This window comes from Corvus kubaryi, unplaced genomic scaffold (assembly GCF_017639235.1).
Source record: "Corvus kubaryi isolate FWS band 111438036 unplaced genomic scaffold, C.kubaryi_AGA036_p1.0 split3-73, whole genome shotgun sequence".
NCBI classification, from domain to species: domain Eukaryota; kingdom Metazoa; phylum Chordata; class Aves; order Passeriformes; family Corvidae; genus Corvus; species Corvus kubaryi.
The window spans coordinates 25,066,522-25,091,288 of NW_024582091.1; the positions used below are offsets into that span (position 1 = coordinate 25,066,522).

The 24,767-nt window shown below is 41.4% G+C and overlaps 1 protein-coding gene across 3 annotated transcripts; it reads right to left on the reverse strand.

Annotated features, from left to right (window-relative positions):
* Positions 1-24,737, reverse strand: SNX3 (sorting nexin 3). 3 transcript variants are annotated; one of them, XM_042016209.1, is made up of 4 exons: positions 24,627-24,737; positions 4,670-4,765; positions 4,164-4,288; positions 1-683 (listed from the first exon to the last, which is right to left on the reverse strand). In XM_042016209.1, exons 1-4 carry the CDS (start codon positions 24,720-24,722, stop codon positions 578-580), a joined length of 423 nt encoding a protein of 140 aa, XP_041872143.1. In that variant the 5' UTR covers positions 24,723-24,737; the 3' UTR covers positions 1-577. The 3 variants fall into 3 exon arrangements, with proteins under 3 accessions (XP_041872143.1, XP_041872142.1, XP_041872144.1); XM_042016208.1 differs by lacking the exon at positions 24,627-24,737 and adding an exon at positions 17,498-17,784; XM_042016210.1 differs by lacking the exons at positions 4,164-4,288; positions 24,627-24,737 and adding an exon at positions 17,498-17,768.
* Positions 24,738-24,767: the final 30 nt, after the last annotated feature.

Sequence of the window (24,767 nt, forward strand, 5' to 3'; positions counted from 1 at the left end):
TTTGAAGTGTATTTTCACTTTTATTTCAAAACTTTAGACAAGTTACTTTAGTATATAAATTCGATTTTTTTCCTCTTACAGAATATAAAGATAATTCCCTCATTACTTCAGTATAAAGTGTTTTACAAGCTTGAAGACAATTGCATAAGTGTTTCTCATACAGGATATCAGAAATAAAGCAATCTTTCTACAGATGTTCAGACAGGTGACTACCTCAGAAACAGCAGAGCAGTTTAGTCAAATACAAGTGAACACGTGACACTACAGTTGTGAAAGTTCAAGTAAGGCCAAGTCAGTAAACATTGTTAAGTCATTGCAAATAATAGTGGAAAGGTTTGTGAGACATTGCAAGGGGTGGATGGTTTCATAGCATAATACTCTTAAATCAAGGATTCAGAGGGATTTAGCTAGAAGACAAGTGAGTTCTTAAATGCTATAAAGCCTATGCAAAGACCAAGCAGTGTACTGGTGTTAGTGGAGACTTTGTGCCTGTTCATCCTCAGCATGCTAAGACAAACTACAACCTCTTTAAACCAAGCATAAGAACCACTAATATTTGAGAAGATGCTTTTAGAACTCAAGTATGCCTTATTTTGGATGGTGTGTAGTTTTTGTCTATTACTTCATCTTGTAAGAACATGTGAAGACAACGCTCGTTCTGTGCCAGTGGGTGGCCTGCAACCCTGGAGAGGAAAAAAACAAGCATTAGTGTGAACCAGTTGAGCCTACTTGCAGCTATCCTGCAGATCAAGGTTTTGTACCAATAACCTACTGTTCTGCACTTGGGCATAGATTCCACTTTCACTTCACTGTTGGTGACTAGAATGCAGTCTAGCAGCAAGATTTGTCACGCTCCCCCAGATGCAGTTCGTCCATAGGAACCCTGAGGTACCTCTGATCACTTGGAAGCATGTTACATCATCATCTGTCACCTGCAATTGATGGGACTATCCAAGTAAGTGATCATTCTAGCATTAGGAAACCTAGAGCTAAGAAAGGCAAGTGGAGTTTTTTTAAAGGTCTTGACACCTTTGCCACAGGACACCCTTCTAAAGGCCACTTATCCCCTCAGCTGTCAGTGTCACTGAGCAGCAGCTCATCCCAGCACAGCTGAAGCCTGGCTCCAGCAGGGGATGCGAAGGCTTTCCGAAGGCTTGGCACTGCTCCGGGCAGCGACTCCCCAGGGTCAGTGCCCCTGGCCTGTATGGGCAGCACTGCACACAGCCAGGGGGTACTGGCCCTTCTGCTCACTGCACATGTGGTAGCTTTCAAACACAGGAGACAGAGCTTGCCTGTTCTAGGGGACACCAGCATATCTACTATAGATTTAATTTTGTTCCACATATAAACTGAAAACCCATCATTTTAACAGTAAAGGAGCTGAAATTAAATTAGGAGACACAAACTTGGAAGAAAATCATAAGGTACTGCATTTGAACCCTTAAAATACCATGCAGACTCCTGTGTAGGTAAAAATCCAAAAGAATCAGATACCTGAAAGTTCATCACTTACGGACACAAATACTGAATGCAGTTTGGTTTGAAAAAAACTACATCCAGTTTGGTCAATCAAGACAGACTTCTTCCTTTAGGAGAGACAGTCCCCCACCATCCCAAGGGCAGCTTGTGTAAGTCTTGCGGCCTCCGTATCTGTCAGAATATTTCTACCCAAAATGGAAGGCATCTGGTTGAACACATGCAATATGTACTCAGCTCCAATGGCTCAGCACCATTTCCAAGCACTTCTGTGCATCTTCTCCAAATTTACCTATTAGTGTTTATTTCACCACAGAACATACTCATCACTGAGGGTGACCTATAATGAGGAAGCTGAGCTCTCCTATTCAACATTAATGGATTATTTCAAGTGCAGTTATAAAACCTATCCATCTTGCCAGGTCCTAGTAAAAGGCCGACAGTCTCAAGCAGTAGTTCACAAGGATGACAGTCTAGTCATCCTAGAGTAACTAGTCATCAACTAGAGTAACTAGCTTGAGTTTCTTACCCATCAGAATGAAGTTACTGGTGTTAAACTTCAAGGAAAAGATATATACGAGAGGATAAGGCAGCAACATATTTCTTCTCCCTTTCAGGAAGGCTTGAAAATTGGGTGTCTGAATTGCAAGACTAGATCTGATCTCTGATTCAGCTCTTGGTTTCACAGGAATACCTCATTCCACATTGGCTTTCCCTTAATATTTTTCACCAAGGTGACCCTTACACATAGCAGCTGCTACTTCAAGAATTATGTGTCTCAAAATCAGGTTGAGGCAGACAAGAGTGTTGAGACATAACCACCCTTGTGAATGTCACTGTATGTAGTACTGATGGTGGTGCCAGCAAACTGGCCCAAGGGAGCTGACTCAAGTAAGCTGTTGTGATTCAGATTTTACATCTAGAGGGACAAAGCCTCAACAACATCCATCTCACACTTCCAGATATCAAGAACTGGCATTGGTGCACCAAGATTTGTTTGTTCCAGTGGTATCAGTTATCCGAGGGACTCTTTAATTCTAGAAGCATAGATCAGCTTTGATTATGCAATAATGTGAATGTACAGTGCAAAGGACCTTCAGGTCTAAGTTCACTGGTGCCCAGAGTACTTGGTAGAAGCCTTAAAGCTTCTACATGGTTCAAAACTTCAGTAATATTTGCTTAATGAGTTGGTTGTGCCATTAGAACTCATGAGCTAAATTGCTATGGTTTGTGCCTGGAAAGCCTTATTCCAGATGTACTCAACTCTGCCACTACATCAATATCTACATTAATCTCCTTTTATGTTTCAAAGGAGAAAAAATTAACCAAGAAATTTTACACTTCCACAAAGTCAATTTATTACTCGCATTAGGATTGGAAAATGGATATCCATAAACTGGCCATTCCATTTCTGTCGGCTATACAGAGTTTATCAGAGTCAAGGTAAAGATGACTGTGTTTCACATCAGCTGCTTCAGAACACCAATAACCCTCTTCCATGCTAGACTCAGCATACAAAACTTTCAGTAAGTGCACTTCTTCCCCATTTAAGATAGAGTTCCAAGTCTGCATGGATAAAGGCTGTACTTTACAGTCATGACTGCCTTGATTTTACAGCATTAAAAAAACCCAAACACATTCCATTTTATTATTAGATGCCTTGGAAGTTCATTCCACTTGTCTCTGAACAGCAAAAAAAAGCAATCTGAAGCATTTTAGCTATTCAGAACCATTAGCAATACTTCTAAGTTGAGCTAAGAAGCAACTACATGAAGAAAAACTTCAGAGATTTCATATGGTCACGCTTAGTTGTACAAGACAGACAGTTTTAGTGAACTCCAAGACACATGCCTGAACTAACAGCAACTGCTAAGTACATTTTCATAAGTTCTGGCGTAACTCACAGGCATCCTCTGTTCCTGTTAAACAGCATTACTATTGAACAAGATTAGAATGCCAGTGGAACTGACAGGCTTGAACTCTCTGAGGGAGCAGTCCCAAGTCCAGTTGGTCTGAACAGAACTATAGAGACCAGAAGAGCTGGTTAACTGACAACACTCCTTACCCACTGTGTGGATCCATGCTGTTAAAGAGATTAAACCACCTATTCAGGCCAGTGTACAGACAGTGGTTAGTAGTGTCAGATGGTGGAAAAAGAATCGTAAGACTTTGTTACTATAATTTCTGCTCACCCTTTGAAGGCAGCGACAAAATCCAAAGTGTCTATTTCAAACTACATGTGCATGCCTCAAATAGTGTTTTTACATCTTCAGAAAGATTCTCAGAATGATTAGAGAAAATATGCATAATTACACAAACTGATAATACCTCATATCTGCAATCAAAGTAAACTGCTGTAAGCCCACTGCAAGCTCTACTGTTCACCCAGCTGGAGGATACCTTTCTAGAAATTATAAAGTAGAACTATTTTGAACACTATAATTTTAGTAGCAATTTGCATAAATTAATGACAACACTAACAGTCATTTCAGCTGTTCTGGTAAGCACTAAGATATCCAAACTAAACACGGGATGAGTAATGTTAGTACATCCTTCTGCAAGATTTTGTGAAAGTTAGTATTCTGAACCTAGTGCAGTTACCATCCTTAAGAGGATGAGTAGCTTTAATTCAATTTTCCAGAGCTGAGCTCCAGGTTTGTCTCTAAATAACTAGACCCAACACTTACTTGTTTATGAATTGTTCAAGAGCCTGCTTCCTTTCCTCTATAAAGGAATCATCAAATATACCATCATCTCCTCGGAAGGGGAGCTGACGGAGAAGAGCTTTTCCTGGTAGAGGTGGTACCACAACCTGAAAGATTTACAGAAGTGTCCTTAAGAGCAGCCTGTAAGCAAGTTCATCCACCTCTTCCTCCTAGAAGACCCAACTCATCAGTCACATTCCTAGTGAAGTAATAAAACAAAAGCAGAGAAGAACAGTACCCGCCCACACAGGTAAGCTGAAATCAAGTAGTTCAACTCTGAATTAACCCAAACCCATTAAAACTAAAAGCCTCTGGCATTGCAGCACCGAGGCTTGATAAAAAGACTGACACACTGGTTTACTTCTGGGCATTTTCAACCACAGTAACTGCTTGATATGATACATGCTTTATAACATAATGAAAACATTTCAGCATCATGACTCTTTGTATGTCTATGAAGACTTGTATTTACCTTTCACTTTACTCACCTTGCTTTCTCTTTCTAGTTCATTCCTTAGCCATTCAAAGTCACTATATCTTCTTCTGACTGTAGATTCTTTCAGTTTGAAGATAGGTAGATTTGTCTGAAAACAAGAACACAAGCTACTGGTTAGACAGATTAGAAGTTTTGATAAGCAGAACCAAGAACCAAGCTGTTAAGTTACACATTAGTTCCATTTAAGCAACAACAGCAGTATTAAGAAACACTCAAGATACAGAAACAGAAATAAGGTTCTAAGCTAGATGAGTAAGCTGTGCCTTGAACTGCATGGCTATGAGCCTCATTTATATGGTATCCTAATCACCAGTATTTTGTCATCATATCACCCAGCAGAATATCTGATTTGCTGGCCACTTGAGATGTTTCTAAGGTTGAAGAAGCATCTGCTATTCTTACTGTCTCAGGAGCTGGATTCCCAATATATACAAAATTGGAGGTGGGGAGGGAAGGAGGAAGAAAGTCTTATTCCACATAGGCTTCTCTTACTGCATTCAAGGGAATGTTTCAGATATTAGCACAGGATATTAACCAAGTCCTGTACTTTTCTACTCCCTGATACAACAGGGCCTCCAACATCTTCAAAAGCAAAACCTTTAAGTCTTACAGTGAATCCATTCAGGACCGATGAATATTTGGTAGCACAAGCTGCCAAGTTTGGGTAGATCCAAAGAAGCCAACAAGGCTGAGATGCACTACAACATTCAGTGCTGAGGAGATCAGACTGCTTGACTACAGAGCTAAACCAAGTAGAGCATGATTAGGGGGAGCTTTGCTGCCCAAGGCTAGGAGGCAGCACTGAATCCTAACACCCTTGAAAGGGACATAAAATAGGAGTAAGCTATAATGCTGCACAAGACCATGTTAAATACACAGGCACCCTGATACAAGTCCTTATACTAACTTGTGTCAGAGCCTGCATTACTTCTGTTCATTCTTGGGGTGCAGTGTTATGCCACTTTTGCAACCCAACTTGCATGTTATTTTAAAAGCAGACAGTGAGAGAGTCCTCTCCTAATGACACCTTGGCTAGAACACTACAAAATTGTTTCTAGGAGTTATGACCTCCTAAAAGTAAGACCATGAGCCTGTAATTACCAGACACAACCAGAAGTCACAGAAAAATGCCTACTGTTGTCAGACTGCATATTCACTAACAGTCTTCGTATACTTTTGAAGAAGACTCTCAAGGAGTACCCTAGGAAGCTGATGTTCACATGGGACTACAGTTACATCCAGCTTTCCTGTTGGCAGATGCACAGTAATCATTCTCAGCTACTGCCTTTTACGTTTTTGTTGTTTTATTTTAATCTCTTGGGCATCTAACTCAGGATCTGGTCACAGTTTGAATGGATACCCCTGTACAGTATCATTTGCAGGATGTTATGCTTAAGCTACCACTGGGGAATACTTTTGGCAGCTCAAGACAGGTTTAATTGCAGAGATTTTTTCCTGCACTAGGCAGGTCTGTGACTATGGGTCATTGTATTGCTGCCAGCCAGTAACAAGTTTCTGGCTGTCACACTAAAGTACTTGATAAGTTAGTTGTGTACTTTCACATTATGCCAGTTAGTTCACAATTTACAAGTGATAAAGTATAGAACAGTATTTTGTTATGGTGTCTTATTGCTAAATATTTAAAAGCATTCAAGCTCTCTTTCCCAGGTAAAACACTGTTGATTGTGCTAGCAACTAATAATAAAATTGCATTTAAGATGTACGTCAGAAGTCAGGCTTTATAAATAAATACTCTTGTCTTGATGATAAGAATATTCTACTCAAGAGTGAATATAGCTAGGTCCCCCAGAGTGCATGAAGGAGATTCCCAGAAGTTAAGTACTGGATTATTTTCCTCTGATTTCAGCTGTTGTTTTTTAACAAAGTTCACCATTACACATTACAACATCAACTCTTTGTCAGTGTCTTAGGTAGAAAGCCCTTTAAAATACTTAGCATATAGGTTCTCACCTGCAGAAAATATTAATTTCTCCTCTCAAGTTACTAAAAACAGGATTAGAACTGGATAAAAGCTGCTAAAAACCAGTAAGTTCCCAGGTCTTCAGGAACTCTTTTCATTTTCTAGGCATGAAGTCTATAAAGTTAATCTCTAAACAACATATCAGGCTTCCAGATACAATGTGGGGGTAGAAGTGCCAGTTAAGATCACTTTACCTTCTACATTCCCTTTTGAACTTTTGACATGCTAGCCCAGCTAGCAAGTGGGAGAAAAGGACAGAGTCCTTTCCTTTCCCTGTGAGTTGAAAAATCTTCTCCAATTTTGATCATAAGCACTGGAAATGTTCAGATTGAAAAGTATGTCAAAAGGCATGCACTAAATTAAGTGTTTCACGAGTCACAATTTGACAACTATTTTCTAAAACAGAGTACATGTTCGCTGTCCTTTGGTCTGGATATGAACTAGAGCTATCTATAGAGATCAATTTCTAAACCTCATGTTTCTTAAAACCCAGAAACTGCAGCAATTCTCCTTCCTCTAGAAGTACATACTGATAAAGCAGTGTTCTTCAGGTAAGGAAGGATCTATCTAAAAATGCAATTTGAGAGTCCTGTTTTATACTGCTTAACCTATTTACATCTTAGGGTCCTATTTTTAATTCAGGCTACATTCACATCTAAAGTTTCTCTACGGACCTTTGTCACTAAGGATTATTGCTCTGTTTGAGCAGACCACCCTTTCCTTCAGTAGGATGGGCTTCTGCATGCCCTACTGCCTCCATCTCCCATGGAAGGACAGTTTTCATTACGCAAGTCAGACAGCTCCTGAAGCATGGGCTTTCATTGGACAAGAATTTGGTAAAAGGAGACAATCCTGAAGAGTCAACAGAAACTTTCATTTTCCATTACAGTGTCATTTCAAGACCATGCAGGCTATCAAAAATGTTATTCTCCCCTTGACCTTTTACGTTGAGTTATCCTTGTTTTCTAAGTCACTAAGGTGCCAACAGCTATTCTGGGCACTGCCAGTGCTTTGTTTGTCTGCTAGAACAGAGACAAGAGTAAGATGCAAAACTTGAAGTCAGGCTAGTTTCATTTTTACGAGCATTTCTGCCCATGCTCATTCAGCATTATAATATCAACTTTCTGGCCTGCTGAGCTGCAAAGTCTACTATCACAAAACTCACGACCCAGTTTGGAACAGCCCCTGGAGCATAGCTCATTCCTGTGATAATTTCAGCATAATTTCTCCAGCAATTCTTTCTTCAGCAGTGTAATAATTATACCGTTCATTGAAAAAAAAAAAAAATTCAACAGCTTCCTAGTCCAAAATCATGCTGCTTAGGAGTTGGAATGCAAGCCCTCAACCTGAAAGGATTACACATCATCCAAGACATTAGACAAGTGAAAGTCACTAGTCAGAATTGCTTTGTTGCAGAAGGACAAACAAACCAGTTCTGCAGAAGTCCCACACAGCCCAAAATCCTAAGCCACAGAAAGATACTAAGTCAAGACAGATTTTGTGTAGCACTGTCTCTTTACTAGAGTCTATGTAGACACCATTAGGCTTTCTCTGAGTACTGTCAAACAGTCTGTATTCTGCTGGGGCAGTTAATAGCCAGCCAGTACACTGGAATAAATATTGTCAAAACTGGTGCCAAGTTACATTACATAATTAAACAACAGGTGACAAACCCAGATCCTTAAGTCACTCCTGCATTTCTCCACTCAGATGCCAAACAAGTTTCTACAGTCATTTGGCTAGTGCTCAACAAACTAGTAATGGGAAGCAGTGGTTCCTTGCTAACAGACTTCAGGGCAAAATCTGTGTTCACAGTAAGCATGTTTCTTCAGCATCATTTATGTCACCGTAACATACTCAACTTTGAGTCCGACTCCAAGCTCAGGAGATTCCCAGTTCACCTCAGAAGCAAATGACAGTCCTAAGACAGCAGCTTAGATAACCAGGTAACAGTCTTCCAGCTCTTACTACAATCACTCCCCAAGCTACACCCAGTTAGAAGTTGAAAAATTGTTTTTGTATGCAAGTGAAGATAATCTCACAAGCAGAATGCAAGTAGTTTGAGTACTAGTCATTACTGTCCACTCAGCTTCAGATACAGTTATCCAATGCAGCCACTCCAGTAAACAAATTACCTTAAATGCAGGAGGAAAACTAGAGTAATTTATTAGTTTGTAATTAGTTTTACATTAATAAAATAATTCTAAGTATTTTTAAGTCTTAGTTTTTAGACTAGCTTATTCACTGAGTGGAAAAAGTCTTGCAAATAGTCAGACTTGCTCCTAAAAATTTGTTTCCAGACATAAATCAAATGCAAATAGCATTTGAGTTCCTTCAAAGAACATGCTGACACTCCACAAGATTGTATGACACTGCAGCCCAGTCCATCCCCGCAACAGCACAAACTCCCCAGATGTTGCTGTTCAGCCTACTTTGAGGTAAATTTGGTTAATTTCTTCATCTGCCACCATAACACTCAGCAGCAGCACTGCACTGCCCATGTCTCCCATTCCTAACAGACTGAGAATAAAGCTGCACTGTTGCCACAGCACCTACTTTGATGTCATCTTTTCAATTAGGTTATGGTAGCCTTGAGAAAACTCTATTTCCATTAAAATAGAGTGAAAGAAAGCACACAGCTCACTTTTGATAAAAGTTTGTGGCTTTGACTCTCAGAAGCTAAATTCAATGATCTTGACTGTCTCATACAAGCTGTAAGCTTTGTCAAGAGCCTACACCCTTTGGCTACATTTACATTCAATGGGAGCTGTGGGCTATCACAGTAAGTAGCATTCATGGTGGATAAAAAAAAGTATTACAATTTTCTTAAGGCAAGAGCCTGCTGTCCTTTAGTACAAAAAACTGGCTCCAGCAGTCCACTGTTATTGCAGAAACCTTGCCAGTGGTTTGTTTCCTTCCCGACTTGACATAAGCAGCTACCTCTCAATTTCCTACAATTATAAAAAGCAAGAAAGAAGGAAAACATGCTTTGAACTTCAGTTTGTAGAAGTTTAGACTTTTGCTGGGTATATTACTGAAGGAAAGCTTCTTTCCCTGCTGCAAAATGTCAGACTAGAGATTGTTATTTTTCTAAGTTTCAGTCCTTTTCATCAAAACAGAGTTCTACCTCCCCTTTTCTCCACTTGGTGTCCAGATCTACTGAAGGTATGTCATATTAAAAAAATAAAAGTTAAGAGAACACTTAAAAATCTGACCATGCAAGTTTTAAACAATGCTGGCTTAAACTATACCAAGAACTTTTGAGCTTCCCACTCCGCAGTACTGGAGCTATGGAGCCAGGATGTTTTCTACCTTAAAGACTAAGGCAGTGAAATCCTAATAGCAACACAGTATCAGAGACTATCAGTCTTTAGACAAGAACTAACCTTTGCCAAATCCAGTGCTTTGAGTCCAGAGTTGCTCTCTGAAAAATGAGCATAGGGATATCTGTATTTTTGCCAAAAAGCATCTATCATCACCTGATCAAGTTCAACAACATCATAAACAGCTGAATTACAGTGTGCCATGGTCAAAAGACTCTAAATAGGGTGAGTCAAGAGAAAGAGATTGCTTAGTGATGCTTTATTCTTCAGGTTCCACACTCAGAAGCCAAAGATAAAAACAGGAGCCTGCTTTAAGGACTCATTTGGACAAAGACTTTTACAACACCCAGACAGAACTAGTAACTAGATCAGGGTTAGCAAGCCAAAGTCTCCTGTGAAATATCAAATATTCATTTGAAAGAGAAGGGATTGTTACTTTTACACAATTCAAGGTATAACAGCTCTGATTAGACCTACTGTAATGTTCATATTCATTCCTCATTAGGAATGACTGAAGAGGGATCACATTAAGTTGATGCTTTAGCATCATTACTGACATCCATCAGCTACAGTCAAATGGGCATAAAAAAATTTCAGTGAATTGCTGCAGTTGCTAATTTTTTATCAGAAACAAAATGTTTGATATGCTTTGTGAGCTAGAGACAGTCCAGTATCCCTATACTTCAAATATGCAAGAAAAAAAGCAGTAAGTTAACTAGTTTAAAAGTGTGTCTACTAAGTAGCAAAAAACTCTCTTCATATTTCCAGTTTTACTGGAGCAGTAACACATTCTTAAGCAGCCACTAAAAGCTATAGAAAGGCTTATAACTCCTGTTCATTAATTTGCAGCATATCTTACCACTTAGAGGGTGCTACAGCTTAAGCCCATAAGAAATAATCTCTAAAGTTTTTTTTCCAGGTCTAGAGATGGCTTTAAACCACTTAATATGTAGCTTCATTTTCTTCTGGATTTTAGAGTTAAGCTGCTATACACTAGCTTAAAGTTACACTTTCAAATAGGCTTTGTGGCCAACACAAACTATACTGTCATATGGAAGAATCTTCTGGGGCAGAACACAGATTTTGAATTGGATTCTCAAGAAATAGCCACAGAAAGAACATTTCAAGGACCCGTCTTCAGTTGGTAGAACACTTGTTTTTATACCTTCAGTAGAAGGTTAGGGCTTCTCCATCATTTTTACGTTAGAAGTTACAGCAACAATAGCACTTTCAGACCCTCCACTCAGTTCTACAGCTTCACAGGGTATTTGGACTATGCACCTGTTAAACAGCCTCCAGTAGTGCAAGTGGCATTGCTTCATCAAGTGAAAAAACTTTAAATAAAATACTTCCCTTACTGTTAGAAGACATAAAGCTCTGCTGCATCATTTACTTCTCCAGACGAAAAGCAGCAGGGACTGGACTGCTCTAAAGTTCAAGCTGACACTTTTTCAGCAAGCCATCTAAAAATAAGCACGTATCAAAACTCCCTGGCATCATATGCCTACCTGGATCACAGCCATCTGTCCTACAAAGATTACTCATTGTTCCCTTTGATTTGGTCTGTTCTGTACTGTACTGGAGTGCAATCTTTAAACATGACAATCAAGGCCTGCACTGTATACACTGAAATAAAAGGAGTGCAAGTCACCAGTTAAACTAATATACTAATAAGAAGCACTATTCAGAGACTTGGTTATTTTATTTACACAGTAACAGGTATCAATGCTAAACTAGTTCAATACCTTTGGACCAGCCTCTTGAACCTAGTTTAATTACAAACCTCTACAGAAAGAAACAGCTGCTCAAGAGTAAATCTACTTTCCTGGCTTTGGAAGTTTCTTTCATCCAAGCCATTCTACTTCTCTGTTTCCCTAGTCAGTGCCCTTGGAAATTCTTAGCCTTCCAGTTATCCTTTTCTGAATTACTGCTTGAAGGAACAGTTAATGTTTGTAAAGGTGCAGTACCTGGGCTGTAGAACAGAAAAATGGTCACCTGAATCACTGCATTTTTATTCTTTGTAGAGGAGTCTGAAAATATGTAACGGGTAGCAGTGTCTAGAATGGGTTTTAAAAGCATAATTTACTACAATTAGAGCAGACTTGCAGTGTTATGCAAGATTTGTAGTAGTAGAGAAATAGAGAATTAGTGCTGATTATGCATCCCTAAACACACACTGAGTCAGTGTTTAGTCATGACTCCACCACAAGCTTCAACTATTAAACTGTACAATGCTGAAGTCAACTACAGGAAGGGCAGATTTGATTCTTTTCATGGTGGGGGAAGAATCTGCAGCTTCAAACCCTGCCAAACATGAAGGACAGGAGATCTGGAACTGTTCAAGGACAAAACATTTCAAAAACACATCCATCAGATCAAGAGCACCACTTTGCAAAACATGGCACAAGAAAAGTGCTTTCTGAGCAAGTTATACTTTCAGTTCATTTTCTGTCTTACTCTAACTTGATTTGATCACAGCTGTCAGATTCCAATCAGTAAGTCACAAGTCAGACTACTATAAACGTGCTCAAATGTAAATACTGTTTCCAAACTAGGTCTTGAAAAAATTGGTTAAGGGGAGAACAGGACTTTCAAAAGTAGCTCGAGTTGAGCAGTACTCAGATAAACTTCCCCAATCCCTTGAAACCAATACTATTCTTAACACTGCAGGCACTTCACAGCCTGTGTATTCATTTCCTTCCCTACACAGGACCTATACAGTCAAGCACCTCTGCAGGTCTACAGAAATCTTTCTGCAGAAGATACAGGAAACCTGACTGGTGTCCTAAAGAGCATTGGTACCACCTAACTATTGCATTCCACAATATCTGGAAGCACAGCAAGGCATTCCCTTTCTACACCCAAAGACAAGCCACTGCACTGTGGAATCTCAAAAAGCTAAGATATACCTTAGTGCCAAGTTTAATAACGCTGATTAGAGGCAACAGGCCATTCAACATTAAAGAACAGAACTAAGATGACAAAGGCTTTTAGTTTGGCTTTGCTTTGACGAAAAAGAATTCTTTAACTACTTGGACTAACAGCTCCTGTAACAGGTATTTTATTATAGTTCTAACTGTCAGTTTGAGTATCAATGACCTCTCTGCAAGTTCTCACTAACCATAAATAGATGATTTAACCTTTTAGTCTGGGTGACAAATCCAACCAAAATGGGCAACACAGAAGTCACTCTTACTTCTACAGAAACAAATCCAGACAAAATAGTGTTAACAGTTTATTTGCAGGTCACTGAATATTCTGAGTTCTAAGGGATTCACAGGTATCATGAAGTCCAACTCTTAAGTGAACAGTCCACACAGGGATTGAACCCACAAGCCTGGTGTTATTAGCACCATGCTCTAACCAACTGAGATATTCTCAGGGCTGCCAAGGGGATATTTCCCTTTTTGTAGCAAGTTCCTGGATACCCATATGCTTTGCTGACAGTATTCTAACCAAAGTGCTTATCTCCTATGACACTGACTTTACACTGGGTGTATGGCTCTGACGTGTGTCACCAGTCACTGGATCAAAGTTAGCTTGTAAAGCTTGTCTCCTTAAAGGATTTAACAGCTGAAGCTATTGCACGGAATCTGCTTGAGCAAAGACCTTCCTTTTGACCCATTTATCAAGAAAACTATTTCTCAACTACAGTAGAAGATAAATGATACCTGGAACTGGATTGAGGACTAAATACATGCTGTAGGATGATAATATGACAATTGTAATTTGTTCTATGTTTGCTTCCTGGAATTCAGAGAGAGGACTGGCTTTTAGCCCATAAATAGTAACAGGTATTCGCATGCCCTCATTCAAAAGTGTTGACTTGAACAAGCCCAGCCTGAAAAGGTTTAGTAAGAAGGAGAAAAGAGCTAATAAAGACTTGTGAGAAACAGCATGAAAGAGTATTTACACTTAAAATGTGACTTTTGGTTCACATTCTTCCTCAAGAGGTAAGGGCAATGAAGTAGTTTACTGTATTACTTTAGTAGGCAGTCTAGTTAATTATGCTAGTTTTAAATGCTGCACAGTCACCATATTGTGATCATCTAGACACCTTCAGATGAGATGAGTACTTTATCAAGTTTTATTTTGCTAGAAGAAGCACTTGGAGCTTTATACCCTACTGCATTATTCCCAGTTTAGCTCACCCTCAGCCTTCACACACAAAGGACACCTCAGAACTGAACAAACACACTGCCTGATGCTGCTGATGGAAAGCAAATTCTCAAGTACCCTGTCAAAAACATGACCCATTCGAATTTGCTATTTTAGCACAGCAGGGTGGCATTTTCTATCACTTATTTCTGAACAAGATTTTTGACTTTCATTGCTAGGCTGCACTGTAGTGGCACACTGCCACATTGTGTGCCTTACAGTGGTTGCTACAGTGGAAAGCTTTCTGTCATCACCTTGTCCAGCTTGCCAAGAACAGACTGTTACTTAATGCACAGACTCAGCCTCAGAAAGTCAATACTTTGGCCAACTGTCCATCTGTGAAGTAAGCTAGGACTGCTGCATAGGGTCTACCTCTCAAAACTCCTCAAAGGCCTGTCAAAGCACCATGCATTTACCCCAGCACACAGCCACCCTGCACAGAGACACTCACTGTGACAAACCTTCCTAAGTTCCAAAATACTACTGACTTGCTTACACAGTAGCGTACTGCTGAGCAGTCTACCCAAAACTTTATAGAGTTCCCCAATAAGCCTTCTGACTTCCACCAGAACTTGATGAGTACAGCATTACAAGAACTAAAGCATGAAGTTGTTCCACTTGCTGCTTTCCAGACAACAGATACGCTTCAACTGCAGTACCAGCAGAAAGCTTGCCAATAAAAGCTTTGGGGAAACTCTGCAGTATTTCACACACATATATTTTGCAAGATACTTTTTATCAAGTATCAGTTCAAGAGTCTGCTAGCAAGTTCAGTCTTTCCAAAAAACCCCAAAAGCCAAGCTTTGAGAGTTAGACAAAGATAGAATTACAGAGTCTGTAAACACCACGACAATGGTACAAGTCTAATTGTCTCAACGCAAACTTGAATTTCAGTGTCCTCTCTGACAATGTTTCTGGCTTAGAATGATCGCCAGCTGTAATGTGAGGCTGCTATCCTTTAGCTTTCACCAGAATTTGGCAGCAGTTAAGCCATCCATTTCTGCACACTTAACATTTTACTGTTGGTGTTACTTGAAGGTGTAGCTCCCCAGATACAACACAGGTAACTCGCGCCATCTTCTCAGGTTTGTTCCGCTGCTACTACCAGCACTGCTGGGGGAAACTGCACATCAGCTGCTACTTTCTTACTTTCTGTAACCACAAGCAGTTGTCAAACCATAGAAGCCAGCTGGTGGCCATTGTCAGCCACACTCCAACAAGCAGCTTATGCTACTAAGCCTATCTTTCACAAATACAATACCACAGCAAGTCATGTTCGAATTCTTCCTCTGCGCTGAAACTTGCATATTAGCAACATGGTCTGTGTTCTGCTGAGAAGCAGTTAACTGATACAAGTTTAGACAGTGAACATAATTCTGCATGACTTGTATTACCTGCTCTGTAGCCTTCCAGCACAAAGAGACAAAACTCAATTTTACAGTTCATGGTAGCTATGAACTATGTGTACAGCAGTGCACAACTCGAAAGGGCATGATCAAAGAGACAGTCCTGTATACAGGCATGTACAGATGCAAGCAAGGAGGGTGGAGGATGCAATGTTTACATAGTATCAGTCTGGAAGGAAGAACAGAGGAAGGTCACAGTACTATCACAGTGTGCATTTGTTCAAATCATTCTTGGTCTTCATTACAAAGGAATCTAGAATTTTCTACCCCAAACAGCAGGTGGGCTAAGACTAACCTGTCTCAAAACCTGTTTTTCTGCTTTCCTTTCTGATGAAGAACTTCAGTTGAGTATTTTTAAAAACTGTTATTTTTTAATCACAGGAAATTTGACCTAATTCCCAAGGCCATATCACAGCCAAGTCCCTTTTGTATCATCTTCCCTGGATCCAGCCATTCCAAATGCTCAGTCTTATGGAAAGAAACATCATCAGGAACTTAAGGGGCAAATACTTTCCAGCAAGGTAGAATTACGTCTTTCTTCTAAGTGGATTGCTAGAGTTCTGATAAGGGCGGTGCAATGCAACACAAATCTGCAAGTTCTAGTTTGACCTCACAGAGAGGCCAAATATAGGCTGAAAGCGTGTTAGTTTATTCCTCCTGCCCCACTGACACATCCTGAAACACAGGAATAGCTACTGAACATGACAATTTATAAGCATCAGAAATAAAGAAGTATCCTCCTTAGTAGCTTTAGATTTCAGCTGATTTTGCCTTTTTAAGTAAGGTTACACTAAGCTGGGGACTTAGACCTTTAACACCAGAAAATCCACACAAGGTTAAGTCTCGTCCAGTGAATTTTAGTGACCAAGGCAGCAGCCCTCAGCTGTATCCTTCCCTGCCATGAAGAATTCATATTGCAGAGAATGTGTGCAGGGACTCAATGAAGCTTCACTCTTTATTACTTACTATAACAACTGACCAGGTTCCATCAGCTGTAACAGAGTACAGCTATACAAGGTAGCAGACTCAACTGCAAGCTATAAAAACCCCCCATCTATAAGACATCAGCTTTCTCAACCCAGTTTACTTCTGGCAATGCAGACCAAAAAGGATTCCCTGCTTCAAGTCCCTACCAGCCACAATAAGGACTGTGCTGTAGACATTGCATTTTTTGACCATTCCTCTGGGCCCTGTTTATGAAACTAGAAAGGCCAGGGAACACAGTAATGACTTCACATAGCCTTTCTCAAGCTCAAGACTACTAGCCTTTGGGGCAAGTCAGTGAACACAGCCCTTCCAGCTAGGAAGGATTCTAGTGTTACTAAGAAGAAGTATTTGACAGCAGCACATCACGAGAAACAGCCCTATTTATTAGGCACCACAGTTTTATTTCAGGTACAAAAGAAAACAGGAAGCCCTCCCCCATACACACGCACCTTATCACTTTAGCTGGCTCTGATCTAGCGCGTGTGCCCACTAGACTTATTTACACCTTCTCTATGTACTTTCTGAGGCCGCTGGAATCCTGAACTTGACCTCTTCCTCAGGGCAGATCCACCCATATTACTCCATCGCAGAGAGCTGAGTTTGCCCTCCTCTATTTACCTGGAGACAGACAAGCAATTGCTCACAGTACAGCGATATTTCAGTCTGAGGACAAGCTGTACACAGCAGAGCCGAAAGAGCACTTGTCCTTTAGTTAGTTATCTGAACCGAGCTGCATCGCCTTAGCTACCAGGAGCCCGTCACAGAGTTATCAACCCCGGGCCGAGGATGGAGAGTCCACTGCGGCTCTGCCACCGCCTCCGGGCGCCGCGCACCGCAGTAGCCGTGACACGGGTCCTGAAGGACACGGCGGAGGGAGCCCGTCACCGCCACCCCGGCCAGCCCCAGGTGACAAGAGGGCCCGACACCGCCAACCCGGCTCCCGGGCCGGGCTGGCGCTGCCTCACCTTGACGCGGATCTCGTAGGTGGTGAAGCGGCCGCGGCCCACCCCCACCGTCTGCGGGTTGCCCACGTCGATCTCCAGGAAGTTGCTGGGCGGCCCGTAGGCGTCGTTGAGGTTCTGCGGCTTGCTGATCAGCCGCCGGGTGTCCGCGATCGTCTCGGCCATGGCGGAGCGGGCGCCTTCTCCCCTGAGCCAGCGACCGAACCCCGAGCGCCGCTGCCGCCGTCACCCGCACCGCCCGACCGCCCGCCCCGCGCCCAGCTGACTGCCCGGCAACGCGCACCCGCGCCCACCGCCCGCGCGGGCGGGCAAGGCACGCTGGGCAATGTAGTTCTCGAGGGCCGCATCGCTCCCTAACGCCTGGCGCGGTCGCCCGCGTTCTGAACTACACATCCCGGCAGGCACTGGGGGCGCGGCGCTCTGGCCGAGAGAGCGGGTTTGTAGGGCCCGCCTGCCCCCTCGGCCGGGTGTGGGGGCGGTGGTGGAGTTGCGGGGAGTTTTTCCCAGATTCCCATCCTTCGGGGAATGAAAAGGCTGGGTTAGGAAACGCTGTATATGCAAGGTGTTAAGCAAAAGGAATCAGCCCAGTGCAAACGTAGGCTGGAGGAGATGCCCACCAAAAGATTTGTGTTGAAAACAAAGTCTTAAGTCACTAACCCAAGCTGCAATCAAGGTGACGGTGTTGCTTGTAGTAGTCTTACCCTTTTAAAACTTACTGCAATTTTAACAAATGATACATATTTAATAATAATATTACTAACGGGACCAGATTTTATGTCCCCATAGCTTGCAAAGCTGAAGAGTTCATGAAGGATAGGAAAGGAAAATTGTGTTTACAGAGTGAATTATTAAAATAACGAAAGAAAGAAAGAAAGAAAGAAAGAAAGAAAGAAAGAAAGAAAGAAAGAAAGAAAGAAAGAAAATGAGAGAAAGGGAGAAGCAGAGGTGACAGAATTGTCCCCTTCCAAGACATAAGGTCTTTATTTCTCATTATCTGATTGTGTGTTACAATAAAAGAAACATTTCCCAAAGTAGTGCAGTATTTGTCCTCTTGATGCACCTAAAACCTCAGTGAATAGAAATTATATGAATCCACTATTATTTATAAATTACTCTAACATCTTGGAGGACTTCCAGATTTTTTTAATACCTGTTAAAAGTACCCCTCCAATGATTAAATGCATATATCATTTTCCTTCCTTCTTTTCTTACAAAAGAGTTCTAGTGATGTTCCTTTACTATCCAGGTAGAATGAGACTGTGTGAAAACTATTGATACTTTTTTCCAAAAATCTGTGTGGGCAATGGGTAAAATGGCAGTCTGCCCACAAATCATATCTGAGAGACACAAAGTTAACTCTGGCGAATTTAGTCAGCTGTTGTCTATGTTAATAAAAAGGTAATCAGAAAGTAGAGATGATCCCAAGGTACAAAAATAGTTCATCCGTATAACCAGTATATGATGGGTGGTTTGCTTGGTAACTTTCCTGTGAATTTCCTTGTCATCACTCCTTCAGTGTTATTTCTCCCACTTAGTAGTGCACCTTCCTTTCTTTCCACTAATAGCTGCCAACTTTATAATTCGCTTTATAATTATAAACAGAAATGAAGCTGACAAAAGTTTTACAAAGCAGGAGTGAAGGGGAGCTTTACCTGAGTTATACTAGTTATTAAACTGGTCATGCAGCAAGGCAAGAAAAAAGTCATTAATTCTACTGAGACCACATATGCACCTGGAAAAGCTTTTGTTTGTTACACAACCTGTGCTGCCACATCTCACTGCAAATGTGAAAAAGAAACTGAGCACTGGTGTCTTAACTATGTTTTCTGTCTCCTGGCCAAGCCTGGTTTCATTATCTGTTCAAAGCAACAAAAATATGTCCACTGCTGTGCATTTGGGAAGTTGCTGAGTCTGTGATGAATAAAGAATATGTTCTCAAGCTGGGTAGATATTAAGAGTGAGGCTTAAGTTGAATGCTTTTCTCACAGCACACCATCTCAGCACCATTATTTTGTCTGCTTTTCCTATCAGGGATGACTGGTGGTGGAGAGCCTTGTGGAGGCTACAGAGAGTGACTGTTTTAGTGCCCACTTGTCAACAGCATTGGTATATAAAGGTATATAATGGTATATAAAGGTATATAAAGGTGATTTGATAAGGTGTCCCCTCTCTGTTTTTTCCATTGAAGTTGAATATAACTCGTCTGACCTGGGAGACGAAGGGGAAGATGTCCAGCTTCATGACTACATCACGTGAAAGCATAAATGCCACACTGGCTAATGAGGCACGGAGAAGGAATGAAGGTAGGGGAATAGCAGAGTCCTGTGGGCCTCTTTGTTTCCTTCCAACCCTCAGAAAATGCATTTGTTTGCTTTGAATTGTGTTCCAGATTTTTTTTGTGATCATGAGACTTGAGTTATACTGTCTGTAGTTGTTTCTTCTTGCTAGAAAGGTTCTTTTCTCAGCGTGAAGGTGAGCATTAACTCAGAAAAGAAATTTTTAATTCTGTTTCCGACATGCACTTTGGGCTAAATTTCAAATCTGGAGGGAGAGAGGTCAGCTGTGTTTATAGGTTCAAAGCATTTAGAGTTGAACTCGATGATCCTTCTGGGTCCCTTCCAAATCAGCATATTCTGTGACATCACTGAAAATCCTAGTGAACCTAAATTCTTTAACAATCAGGTACTCACTGATTTGTTATTACACCTTGTTTATTCAACTATGACACAAAGATTTTCTGGCATAACTTCAACTGGCAAAATGGATATCCGAGTCTCACAGCAAGGACCCATAGAAGCAGTATTAATGGATGATTACTTCTGGAATTTTGTATAGTAATATTTCTCCAGTAGTTTCTGGTTATTTTCTTTGTTTTTCAAAAGAAAGAGTCACATTTAACAGGAAAGGAAACAGAATCTCTCCATTATCCAGTCAGGACTCTCCAGCCTTTCTGACAAGTGCTCAGGTTAGCACATTTTTGACAGCACAGGCATATTTTGTCAGAACTTGTGGGGAATGCTGACTCAGCATAAGGCAGAACCCACAAGGCACTGAACTAATTGTGAAATGCCTTGTGTGGAAAAATGACTTCCTGATCCCTGCAGTAGCTACCAGTGCTTTGAAATATGGTGTTTAAATGTCTGCATTGTGCTCCTGCCTGCAAGATAATATTAAGCTTCTAAACATAATTTGTAATATCTACATTTATATATACATACCTATACTGTGAACTCCTATTCTGAGAGATACTGAGTAGTGCCTGGGTAGCTGAAATACTGCAGTGAATTTCTAACACATCGAGCTATTTGAGCTGACTGAGATGCAAACTGTAAACAGATAGTGAAAATGGCTCTAAGTCCATAATTTTGGGAACATTTATGTGGCTTTATTAACCTGAGGCTTTATAAGCAATGTAGATTTTTAACAGCATATTTCACTGTCTCAAAATAGATGAGGTTAATATCAAGACTACCCCCAAGTGCTTCGACATAATCCCAGGAAAATGAGTTTTGATGGAAACTGTGTTGATGAAAACTACCTGCAAAATCCATTTTTGTAGAGTAGGCTGAATGGTCAGTTCTATATCAAAAGTACCTTTGTGTTTGAGAACCAAAGATATTTCCCATGGTGGGAATATCCTGGAGCCTTGCAGTCAGGTAAATCCAGCCTTCCTTGTGCAGAAACTCAAAATGGTTCTGGCAGAGACCCAAAGACTCTTGGACACATCCATCCCCATAGGGTTCAGCACATCCAAATTTCTAAAAGCAGTGCAGTCATACCACTAGAAGCCAGAGGAGACATCTGGAGTGCTTTGATTTTACCCCTCATTTTTATTCCTGTTTTATTCCTGTTACGGGCCACTTTTGGCTAGCTGGCAGAGTAATAATGCAGCAGGGTTGAACAAGTGCCAAATTAATTTCTATACAGTTTCAATGCCACATTTTTGAAGGTGAGCAAAGGCACAGGTACAGGAAATGAAGGGTACAAATGTACCACAGAATGGATCTGTACCTGTTACAGGACATAAACCATGGTAATCTACAGAAACTTACTTGAAAGTCCTGTTTGTTTAGGTTAACACCAAACCTTGGTTTTGCCAAGTGCTTACAGCCGAAGGACAGTGAGTTCCTGGGATGTGCAATCCAGTGCATGGTGACATTTTAGTTGGCCAGTGTAGAGAAGGTTCATAGCATTGCAGAGGGTTTATTCATTTAGATAGAAGATGTCCGAATAGATCCAAATGAGAAGTTTTTCTATGCTGCCTTGCATAGCAAGGTTAAGAAAAAAACAGTGACAGTTTCAATAAATCAGATGTTTTTGCTGAAGATTATACTGTCATTTTCTTCAATTATTCTTGACATTTCACCCATTCATATTGTGATCTGAGTTAATAATGGAAGAAAACCCAGCTCTTGCTGCCTTGTTTATTCTTTGTTCTCAAGGAGATAAACTGTTTATAAAGATAACTTATTTGTTATTTAAATCACTTTTACAGAATTTGTTTGTTTCCTTGTTTGAGTTTCTAAATATATTGCAACAATTGTGATGCATCTTTGAGATGTCTATTCAATTCACTATGATTTGTACTGGAATTCATTCCTAAATGGGCACAGGTGTTGATAGCTATAATATGCTGGAATGAGTCAAAACCAATAAATGCCCAATAGAGGAAAGATGAAAGAAAATGCACTGAAAACAGCTCTTTTAGGATGTGATAAATAGGCACTTTAATTCACTACTTAATTAGGTATATAGTGCTGAAGATGTGTCTGGAGAAACTACGTATTTTAAACAGCTGAACGTGTTAGAGTGTAACTTCAATCACTGCTAATATTTTCGAGATCATAAACATTATTTTTAGAATTAGCAATACTATTCAGGATATAATCAACTTTTGTTTGCAAGCTGTTCTATAGTTCCCTAAAGCAACATTTTCCAATACTTTTGTAAAAAAAAAAGTTCATTGATAATCTGTGAAACCTACGTGCTCACTTTCCCATGTTGCACAGAAATTTAATGCTAGAATAAGAGATAGGAATCCTGACATTGCAAAACCAAAAGTCAGTTTAAGCACTTCCTTTGTACTTTACCAGGAACAGGCACTTTGTTATCTATTTCTTGCACAATACACTCTTCAGGCAACATCTCCTGAAGCCCCATCCTGACCTTTGGGTGCATTTCTGATAGGAATGACGGGCCGGCCAATGAAGAGGTGAGTGTTATGGTTAGTGATTCCCGAGTGCCGGTGCCCTTCCCTTGGAGTGAAGATTTTTTGCATTGTGCCTTTCTGTCAAAAGAACTTTGTAGTTGCATTGGAGGTGCTTGGATAAGGCAGTCAGGTACCAAAGGAGGAAGGTGGTCAGCATTCTCCCGAGGAGTTCTCAGGAATCGCATGTGGGCATCTGAACTGATACCAAAGACAGGGTTTGCTGTGTGCTAAGCAGACACCGAGACTAAATCAGCCTCTAGGGTTTGCATTATCTCCAGAGAAATCTGCCTCTATGTTAACGTGTCTTGTTGTTGCATTTCAACATAAAAGTGATACTGATGGACATAAAACTGATACTGCTGATGTACAGATAGGTTGTAACTCTGGCCAGGGATATTTGTCCTTAATATTTTACAAATATCTGTCCTTAGTATTTTATGGTCCATGTTTTTAGCGACAAAAGCAAATAGCACAAGATAGAAATTATCAACAAATGCAAATTCAGTTGCCAAAACTCCCTGAGGACAGCTGTGGCACCCAATACAGGCATGGTGCAGCACAATACAAATGACAGAATCACTGAATAGTTAGGGTTGGAAGGGACCTCCGGAGATCACTTAGTCCACCTAGTCTAGGTCACCTAGAGCAGGTGACACAGGAATGCATCCAGGTAGGTTTTGAATGCCTCCAGGGAGGGAGAATCCACAACCTTGCTGAGCAGCCTGTTCCAGTGCTCTGCCACCCGCAGTGTAAAGAAGCTCTTCCTCATGTTAAGGTGGACAAGAAAGTTGTTTGGAAACTGGAGTGCACGGGTAGGGCTGTAAGGTGTTGTGTGCGGCTCCAGGTGGGTCTGGAAAGTGGATTTGTACTGAGTGGCTGGAGCAGCTGTGTAGGGAGTGCGGCCCTGGGGCAGGCAGGCAGGTGGGCTTCTCAGGGGCTCCCCCACTGACTGCAGCAAAGTTTGGAGGACAAAGAGAGGGGGAAGGAGCCAGGGACCAGCAAAGGACCTGGGGGTGCTGGTCAACAGCAGCTGAACATGAGCCAGTGTGCATCCAGGTGGCCAAGAAAGACAATGGCATGCTGGCCTGTATCAGCAATAGCGCGGCCAGCAGGACCAGGGGCAGTGATTGTCCCTGTACCGGTGTACTTGTACAGTCTGTCACCTGCACAGTGATCAGCCCTGGTAATGCTGCACGTCAAATCCTGTGTCCAGTTCTGGGCCCCTCACTACAAGAAGGACATTGAGGGGCTGGAGCGAGTCCAGAGAAGGGCAATGAAGCTGGTGAAGGGTCTGGAGCAGAAGTCCTGTGAGCAGCAGCTGAGGAATCTGGGGTTGTTTAGCCTGGAGAAAAGGAGGCTCAGGCTCCTTTCTATAACTTCCCAAAAGGAGGTTTTAGCCAGGTGAGGGTTGGCCTCTTCTCCCAGGCAACCAGTGACAGCATGAGAAGACAAAGCCTCAAGCTGTGCTAGGGGAAGTTTAGGTTGGACATCAGGAGGGATTTCTCCACAGAAATGGGGATTAGATATTGGAATGTGCTGCCGAGGGAGGTGGTGGAGTCACCGTCCCTGGAGGTTTTTGAGAAAGACTGGACGTGGCACTTCGTGCCATGGTCTAGTCGACATGGTGATGTTAGGTCATAGGTTGGACTCGATGATCTCCGAGGTTCCAATCGAATGGATTCTGTTGATACGCGGAAAAGACTCCACTACTGAAATAAGTAGTAAAGTAGGTATGTTTATTCCAGCGCTGGGACGCATGGGGGATAATTCCTCCAAAGTCATGGGTGCTGACAGCTGCATTCAGCTTGGTATATATCGGGTTACAAGCTCCATAGTCATTGTTTCCCAATACGGCTATACATATTCATGGACTAGCCCCGCCTAGCCTCGCCTCATATTATAATGAGCCCAAATGTCACTTACATCTGCGTTGCTGTTGCGCAGTGTCGTCTGGTGGTCGTGGGCAGGGGTCTCCGGGATGAAGTAAGAGTCCTCCTCAGATGAAGCAGACAGTCTCATTCTGAACTTTTCACCTTGCTTCCCTGCGCCTGCTCTTTATGTCCC